This window comes from Gavialis gangeticus, unplaced genomic scaffold (assembly GCF_001723915.1).
Source record: "Gavialis gangeticus isolate Ggan-Ray unplaced genomic scaffold, GavGan_comp1, whole genome shotgun sequence".
Taxonomy (NCBI): domain Eukaryota; kingdom Metazoa; phylum Chordata; order Crocodylia; family Gavialidae; genus Gavialis; species Gavialis gangeticus.
In genome coordinates, this window is record NW_017728996.1 from 23443603 (window position 1) to 23452644 (window position 9042).

The 9042-nt window shown below is 36.8% G+C and overlaps 1 protein-coding gene and 1 long non-coding RNA gene across 2 annotated transcripts in view; both read right to left on the reverse strand.

The window, feature by feature from the left end:
- Positions 1-753, reverse strand: part of LOC109288572 — a 10263-nt gene extending 9510 nt beyond the window's left edge. The window contains exon 1 of the long non-coding RNA XR_002095188.1: positions 598-753. This is a non-coding gene — a long non-coding RNA (uncharacterized LOC109288572). The remainder of the gene's footprint in view (positions 1-597) is intronic.
- Positions 754-2709: 1956 nt separating this feature from the next.
- The window catches only part of TRPM7 (transient receptor potential cation channel subfamily M member 7), a 96683-nt gene continuing 90350 nt past the window's right edge, over positions 2710-9042 (reverse strand). The window contains 6 exon segments of the mRNA XM_019504146.1: positions 2710-4264; positions 5452-5558; positions 5653-5704; positions 6717-6922; positions 7195-7277; positions 7520-7803. Of these exon segments, the coding sequence (XP_019359691.1) occupies positions 4134-4264; positions 5452-5558; positions 5653-5704; positions 6717-6922; positions 7195-7277; positions 7520-7803 (863 nt within the window). The 3' untranslated portion in view covers positions 2710-4133.

The following is a 9042-nucleotide window of genomic DNA, read 5'->3' on the forward strand; positions in this document are numbered from 1 at the left end:
ACACAAAGTCAATAATGTTTTACTCTTAACTATGTATAAATGTACTGTAAGTTATTTGTTGTTGAACATGTAAGTTAATTATGTTATTTACATACTACATTAGCATACTGGCTGATGGCAACATTAACACAGATACTCCCGATATGGATGAAGCATGTTTAAGGGAAAGTTATTGCTGATTAAAAATGAAAAAACAAACAAACTGATTGTGCTACATTTTTGTAAAAAACTATTAGAAACTCCAGTACATTTATATAACTGAACTAGTGCAAGTTATATTTTTAAAAGTATATAGTTAACATGTATTAATACATCTAAAATTCTCATCGGCTAAATACTAAATCAGACATGCTAAAAGCTCTAGTACCAGATACAACATTATTCCTGTTTTCTGGAACCAAATCGAGGCTCCGATCCTGCAACTGAAAAGATTTGTTAACAGTCTCTCTCTACACCAAGGCCTCAGTATTAACCTGCTGCTGCTTTCATATAACTAACCTACCGTAAGTAAAAGGAACAAAGGTTAAAGTACAAAAAAGGGAAAGAGTTTAATAATCAGAAGACTTAATTTTTTTAATATTCTAAATGATCTCTTACCAGTATTCGATATGTACTGTTACTCCCATGATTTCAGTTGTAAATTCTCCTCTCTCCTCTCAAATGATTAGAAGTTGTTTGTCACTAGTGTAAATATAACCAGGAAGAGCTGACTGATATGAGAAGTTGCAGTAACAAGCTGAAAAACAAAGCTGCACCCTTTTCACGTCATGTGATTTCTCACTGTAGCTAGGGAACCAGCCTCGGGGTGGACCCACCCCTTTACACATTTGTGACTGCATAGCTGGAGTGTACTTTACTCCGGCATATGTCAACATTGAAGTACTGCAAAGTAAACCCCTTACCGTCTCTGTTGCATTTCAGTGACTGATATGATTGAAAATTTGTCTGAAAGTGTTCTTTGAGGTAAACAGACTATTCCAACCTCTTTTTGAGTCTAATCTGCATATGAAATGAACTGTTCCAAACAGATTTTTACCACATCTTCAACTCTCCTATGAAATATGATATTTCATTTCTACCCAGGAGAACTTTTACAATCTTTTCTCCAGTGCCTGAAGAAAGGTGCTTGTGCCTGGAAGCTTGCACTTACATAATATTTTTTTGCAAAAATCTAGCTGGCCTAATAAATCAACTCTATCACGAGTTACGATTCATGTTACAGGAAATGAGTTGGCACTCTCTCAGAGGAAGCCGAGTTAAAGATAACTAACAATTCCAGTTATTCCATGATCACATACAAGATGGACTTAATTTATGTTGTTACTTTTTGTTTGTTTTTTTAAAAGCCATACTGAGTTCATTAAATAAATTTTATTGAACCTATGCAAGATATTGAAAGGTATGCTTTATATTTAAACCAGCATTTAAGAATATACTAAAGTAACTGTTTTTTTTCCCAGATGATTCAGAACGGTCCTCTTTAACCTTATCTTTTTGTTGCCTCTATGACCCATTTTACCTGATATATTAAAAGTTACAATGAATAGCCAAGAGTAGGATCTGATATTAGAGGTAAAAACCTCAACCCAGGTGTTTTGTGAAACTTTTCTGGGCTAAGAAAACCTCTGCGACTCTCCTCCAGCCAGGGGAAAAGAGTAGCCTTTTTGCTGTTAAGATTGCCACTAGGTTTCAATTCAAGTCTTTACCAAGTGAATTCCAAGGAATGTCAATTGTTTTCTTTGTGACAGTTATTTTAGAAAATTTAAGGGTAATGGGCAAGATATTTCACACTTAAACAAAAAAATAAAAAAGGAAAGCTGTCCACTCAAAAAAAAAAAAAGTTCTGCTATTTTTGACATGACATTTTAAATGACTTGACCTAAGAAAATTACATTTTAGGATTTTATGTTGACCTCAAGGAGGATTAAGATTATGAAATGGGGTGGGGGAGGGATTGTTTGTTTGCTTTTAATTCTGGGTTTACTTGACATCTCTGACTGAAACCTGAGTCTTATGGCACAAATCTGAATCCAAGCCAGCAGGATGTATGGGATGTACATATACACTTACAACCTGAGCTGTAGATGTATAAGTAACCGTGTTGTCAAATGTTGAAAATACTATGCAGGCTTTCAAGTAGGTTATATCTATAAAAGTTCTATTTTTCCCCTGAAATAACTGCTCTGTTTTATAATCTTAATGTTGTGGTGTGTCCTTTCAGGATAGTAAAATATTCATTATAGGAATTCCTCTGAACTGCACAAGTTGGCCTTACCTGTTCCATTAACTGCTGATTTTGTTTGTTGAAGAATATATCTATATAAGAATTGAAATTTAAGACTAAAATTATGTAATGTATTCTCCATATATTAAAATGGATTCTCAAGCTTACTCAATGGCAATAAAACAAGGACACAGATAACCTTTATGGAATGTTTTCCTAATTCTGATTAAACATTTTAAGTAGCTGAAGATATTTATGCTTATATTTATTCATTACTCAAGTTATTGCACAAATATCCAGCAGGCAAGTTTTTATACCTTCTTCATGCCTCTAGCATTGGTCATCGTGAACAAGAAACAATACCTCAAAATATGGATAACATATCTGAACTAGTATGGAAATTTATGTTCCTGCAGAGTTATTCAAATTTCTCCGGTGTAACTTTAAACTATCTCTCTCAGGGAAGGAAGGATGGACAATAGAAATCTGTAAACAAGAATAAATTTATTTCAGATTCTTTAAAGATTGAATGATATACAAAATGTATACACTATTATATCTTTAATACACCTTCCTTTCCCCCCATCAACATAAAACACCATTTAAACAGCTAGTGTGTTCGTGCCTTAGGTCTGTATCTATAAGATACACTACTGAATAAAAAAAATTTACAGAGTTTTATATTGCCCTTCAATTAAAAATTACAAATTAGTACCTATGTAACAAAAAACCAAACAAAAAAAATATCGCAGCATGAACCTTCAGGTGGACAACAGGTTTTTCTTGCTGAATTCTCAACAATATTTGGGACAGTTAAGTTACATTTTATTGGCGTAAAGGTGCATTGCAATTTCCCATACTTTACATAATGCTAATCCGACCCTAGCCTTTTTTTAAAAATAAGTACCACAAATAACGTAACATTAAAGATGTTTCTACACAATTTTAAACACATTTAAAGGTTCATGTGTACATTCAGCTTTGATATACTGTTTTTATGAGATCTTTGGAAGGCATAAATTCTGAAGCAGTCACTACATACAAGAAAAAACAAACACTTCCCCAACTTGTTTTCTTACAAGGCAACTTATTTGGACCAGTACGCTCTACTTTCTTCTATATAATGTGATTATACCAGTCTACCATGGCTTTATTTGCTACTAATGGACAGTGACTTGATAAAACTGAAATGTATAAAATAAGAAATTTCACTGTGCACTATTACAGCTCTATTCCACAAAAGCAGGCTTCACACCTGTGAAGCTAAATCCCAATTCACGAGCCAAACTCTATTGGAATAGATCAATTTCTGCCTTCAACCTTAGCCTACTGGCACTGAATCTAGTTCCTTTGGATCTGTTCCCTTCCAAAAGGGCCAGATGAAATACATACGGCATCAAGTGAGAAAACATTAGTGGGATACCTCTATAACTTCTTGGGGAATCATCTAACATTAAGAGGAAGGGTGTTTTCTTCATTTTTTTTTTGGCTGGTTGACCATCAACCACCTGCCAAACAGACATTTTGCCTTAAAATATCAGACCCCCAAAATTCTTTTGGTCAAGGGTATATTGCACCACAGGATGAGAGAAAAGATCCTCCACTAAACCAAAATAAAATTAAAGATAAAGCTTCTGCTAAAAAGCCCCTTTTAAAAACACATCATAAATGGTTGTCATTATTGAACCTTTAAAATGACCAGCTGCCAGCTATTCTCTGTAGGTGGTTACCACAAGTTGTCAGGTCTCCTAGCTGATAGACTGTCCATCAAAATTCCACTTAAAATATATAGTTCCTTATGTTGATATCTCTTTCATCTAATATAAACTAAATTTCAGTGGAGAATAGTAAGTGACAACTTTATGACATTTTGTAAAGTTTAAGTGAAGCCAATGATTTGGTCATGTCATTACAGCATTAGACGAATAGAATTAGTTGATTCTGATTCTTTGGTGCAGCTTCCTGGCTGAATTGTCAATTCTGGTGAATCATCCTGAGGAAATATGATTTTGTCAGGTGTATAGTCATTCCTCTTCAGATCTACATGTCAAAAGGGGGAGCAGGGAAGGAGGGGAGGAAGGGGGAGAAACAGTTAGTATTTTTTGGTTTAAATAAGAAATATGGTCTGAAAATCTTTCCTGAATTTAAAGAGCCATGTATACAAAATGTTTTCTAAATGTGCTCTTAACATCAAATAGAGAAATTAAATTAGGATATCAAATACTGCAAAGTGAAAGACCTAGTGTATGCATCTTACAAGGATATCTATGCAACCTAAATCTGACCCCTGTGTTAATATATGTCAGGGGCAGGCAATTATTTTGGGGCAGAGGGCTGCTTACTGAGTTTTGGCAAGTCATCGAGGGCCACATGACAAGCAGCCCAGGGCAGATAAATATTAAGTTTCTAAATTTTTTAGGGGCCCTGCAAGCCAGATAGAATGGCCTGGTGGGCCGCATCTGGCCCCCAGACCGCATTTTGCCCACCGCTGATATGTGTGCTATATGTGCTACAATACAATCTTTAGTTTCATGATCACTTTTTCTATAGGACCCCTGCCTCATACATACCAGAAGGGTCTGCGAAAGAAACGAAACAAAGGTTGCAAAGTAAAAGAGACTTGTGCTTTACTTATTGCAGAAAGTGAAAAGCTGAAGTGGATTGTGGAAAGAGAAACAATGGTCTGTTCTAAGCAAATAAATTTTACTAAACTTTTTCATAGGTGCCATATACTATGTTCTCCTAACAATCCGTATGAAGCAGTATTGATTATTCAGACCAAGTCAAATAGAAGCCATCATATGCCACTGGATGGATCATCCTTTTTTTTAGAATTTTGACTCTGGTTTTGCAGTTTGTGTGTAAATATAATATAAAATCATAAGAGATGGGAGGACCTACTGGATCACCAAGCCCTTGTTCCTACCACTGACCAACTGCTTCCCTACAATGTCCTCTAAAATCTAATGTAGTTTTCCCAGCTCCAATTACTCACTGAAATTCCCTTAGAGACTAAATATTCAGGAAGACAACAATAAGTACTATATATTCCTTAGTTTAAGATGAAAAATTACTATACATTTTTCATTTACAAATTTTGAAAACAATTTTTTAGGAAAAAAATTATTCCCAACCAGAACTACTTACTACTCTTCCACATTCTTGAGCTATCTAATTTCCATTGTGCGACAACCACAGTGCATGGTAAGAAAAAAAAAGCCTCTTACCAGGAAGTTTAAGCTTCCTGCAGCAGGAATTACAGTGGTGTTTAGCTCTGAAGTTTTTGATTGCATCTTCTCCCAAATTGGCTGGACCAAACACCATATCATAAGACCTTTAAAAATAAAGTATGCGTAAATATTGCATGTATGGTGTCCTCAAGTAAATTAAAAAAACAAAAGCAAAAACACAAAACCTATTAATCTTACCTTTTTTCTCCAGCCTTTATAACAGAAGGATCTGTCAAATTTTCACCTACACCTTCACACAGAACATGAAGAAAGTTATATGTGATAATACATTTAGACGCATTATGCTTCAAATCCTTGGTATTATCAGTTACAATTTCACAAGGTATATATGGGCAGAAAGAATTCAGAATATATGGGATGCAATTCAGTCTTATGCAGAGGTCCCTGCCCAAGCACTTAAATAAATCTCAGATCAGCCTCATTCTAAAAGTTTATAATCATTCCCAACCTTGTTAGACTCAAGGTACCCCTCAACAGACTTAATGAACCCTTCAGAAAATGCCAGCTCTTGTTTTTTACTCATTTTTTGACTACAGACAAATTAAATAGAGCAATTCTTCTGTTGCACAGAACTCAGAAAGACCATAGCAAGTCTAAATGTTGTTGACACTATGGACACCTATATGTAGTCTCGTGAATCATGGTTGCAAACCTAATAAGGCTAACAATGAGTGGCACCCCACAACATCCTTGAAAGGATCTCAGGGTACCCCAGGTTGCTGACAGCACCCTGGTTGAGAATCACCATCCTAGGCCTTGCAGAAGCCTTCCTACAGAAGGAGAATGCTGCCCAAAGGAAAGAAGACGTTTTGTTTATGAGAGATTCTGAGTCTGTCAGGCAACTAAAAATAAATTTAGTACACTGTATATTAGTTTTTGCTTTGGAGACCCCACCAACAGTCGGTGTAAATTGTTTTTAATGTGGAAAATTAAAAAAAAAGAAAAATGTTGAACTGAGATGCCTTATTTATTTTAAGCCATCCTTAGCCTTTTTTGGGGAGGTGTAGGTGGGGGGGGGGAGGGGCAGGGCAGCATATAAAGCTAAATAAAGAAACCCAAAGAGTTTTCAAGAATACTGTAATGGCACGTCAGCTACACTCGCATTAGAATCACATAAAGTAGAGCTAAGCTTATTTTTATATAATGCTACAAAGACTATTAAAATCATTCATTAAATTGCTAATACAGATTAAATTTAAAATGAACTGTCCCCAGGCTCAATTTCAAAGAAAGAATATTACCTTGCAAATCAAGTACCAACAACTCCCCTCTTGTATATTCGTAAGTCCAGTGGCTGAAAGCTAGCATGACCTCCTCTAGCATATTTGTTGGAATTATTTCATCACCATTGTTATTGTTGTATTTTCCAAACTCTCCAGTCATACACTCTTCAACAGCAAACCACTGTCCAGCTGAGTGGCAATATAACAAGAAAACTTCCAGGAACCTTATAAAGAACATATCACGTAAGTATTTCTGGAACAAAATAATGTAATTACATGGTAGCTACCTTAAACCTTTGAAGCGATCATTAAACCTTTATACATCATAAAATACAAAGTTATCTAAATTATGACATTTATGAGTCCTTACTTGATATGATTAGGAAAAGATATTTCCCCAAAGGTGTATTCACAAGTGAATGTTTGGACATTTTTGTTCCAAACTAACATATTATGAAAGCATACAGGATGTAAACAAGCATTTAAAGATACTTACCTTGGAGAATATGGAATGGATTTAGGCTTCATTTGATTGAAAGCAAATGTGAGCTTTTGTGCTGCCCTCTGCTGTTGAATTTCATATAATTAAAAGCCCATATGTCATCATTATGTTAAATTAACAAAGGGGGAAATTTGAGAGCAAAATGCAGCAGGAAGATTTATATCCATCTCTCTGAAGATTGTGTGTACAAATACATGCTTGTTTTAATTCCTTCTACAAGTTAAAAATCGGAGAATATGCTAGCTTGAGCAGTGTGTTTTTTACCTTTTAATATATGCTGCCTCTGTCTACTGATTGACAAGAATGAAAAACGACTTACTCTCAAACAGAGGTGTAACACCGTGTCTTCTTTGTAGATGCTCGACCAAGTATTCACAACTTCAGGAAGAAAAGATTTGATGATATAAAGATGTCCTGATTTCAAGATATCATATTCTGACCACGTGCATACTACTTTAACAGCTCGACGTAAACCGCCACCCATCTCTTCTTTACTTAAAAATTCAATTTTTGCACAGAGTCCTAGCTGTGACCAGGAAGACATGCTGTTGTTCAAGGTGTTGGGAGAGCTTTCTTCAAGGCGATACACAGTGACTGGCTCACCTATAAAATTGCAATATAGAATAAGATATTTCATAATACTAGATTACAATACATTACAATTTATTTTTAAAAATTTGATTAAAACCATGCTGCAAAATGCTAAGCAACCCTTATGCTGGGATAATCAAGATGTTATATTGAAAATATGATATTGGTAGTGTTGTGGTAATGTTTTAGCCATGCTGTTATAGGAAAAATGTGAGAGGCAAGGATTTTTGTGGGTGATCTCTTTTATTGGACCAACTGGATAGCTGGGAGGGACACTGATATACTTTGGGTAACACTGTGCCCCTCCTCAGGTTTCAGAAAGCTGGTCTATGTCCTTCCCAATTATCCAGTTGGTTCAATAAAAGAGATTACCCACAAAAATTCTTGCCTCTTATATAGTATTTCTATATTTACCCAAATCCAAGATTACTCTAAATTTAAGATGACCCCCCCGCATAATTGCACTTTACACATGGAAAATTTATATATTTGTTAGAATTTTCCATGTTAAGAATCTAATTATTGGAGGATTGTCTTACATTTGTTCTCCACCACTGCTGCAGTAGGGCAAGCAGTGGCAGGGGAGTCAAGTGGCTTGCCCCCAGCTCCCCTGTCTTGCCCACCCATACCACTTGCCCCACCCATGTCTGGTGCCCCTTGCTGCTAGTCTCCTCCCCCCCGCCCCCGACCTGCCCATCACAGCCTCTACCCTTCTCCACTGCTGCTTACTCTCCAGATCCAGATCTAAATCCAGATCCAGATAAAGCCCCAGTCAACGCTGGCAGCAGCTGGGGCCAGGCGCCACAGCAACTGCTATTGCATGGCCAGGATGAGGCTAGAGCAACCATGTGATTCATGCCCCAAAGCAAGAAGATAAGCAGTGGTGGTAGGGGTTGCGGCATGGGCTGCAGTGAGGTGGACAAGCAATTGCAGCAGGCTCAGACTCTGGGCTGGAGTTAGAAATGCCACACACAACTGCCTGCCCCCTGCTGCCCCACCCCCACAAACTTGTATTCAAACACAAGACAAGGGACTTTTAAAACGGGGTGGGGGGGGGGGTAGGTTGGGCACGACCTCATCTTGGATTCAAGTAAATATTGTACACCAGGGTCAGCAACCCCCAGCACATGCGCCAGAACATAGCACATGAAGCTATTTTGTTCAGCACATGTACAGTAGGGTAGGGACCGGGGTTGTGCTGCCCTAGGCACTCCCCTGTCATCCACTTTGAGGTGCACAAGCATTGTGCTG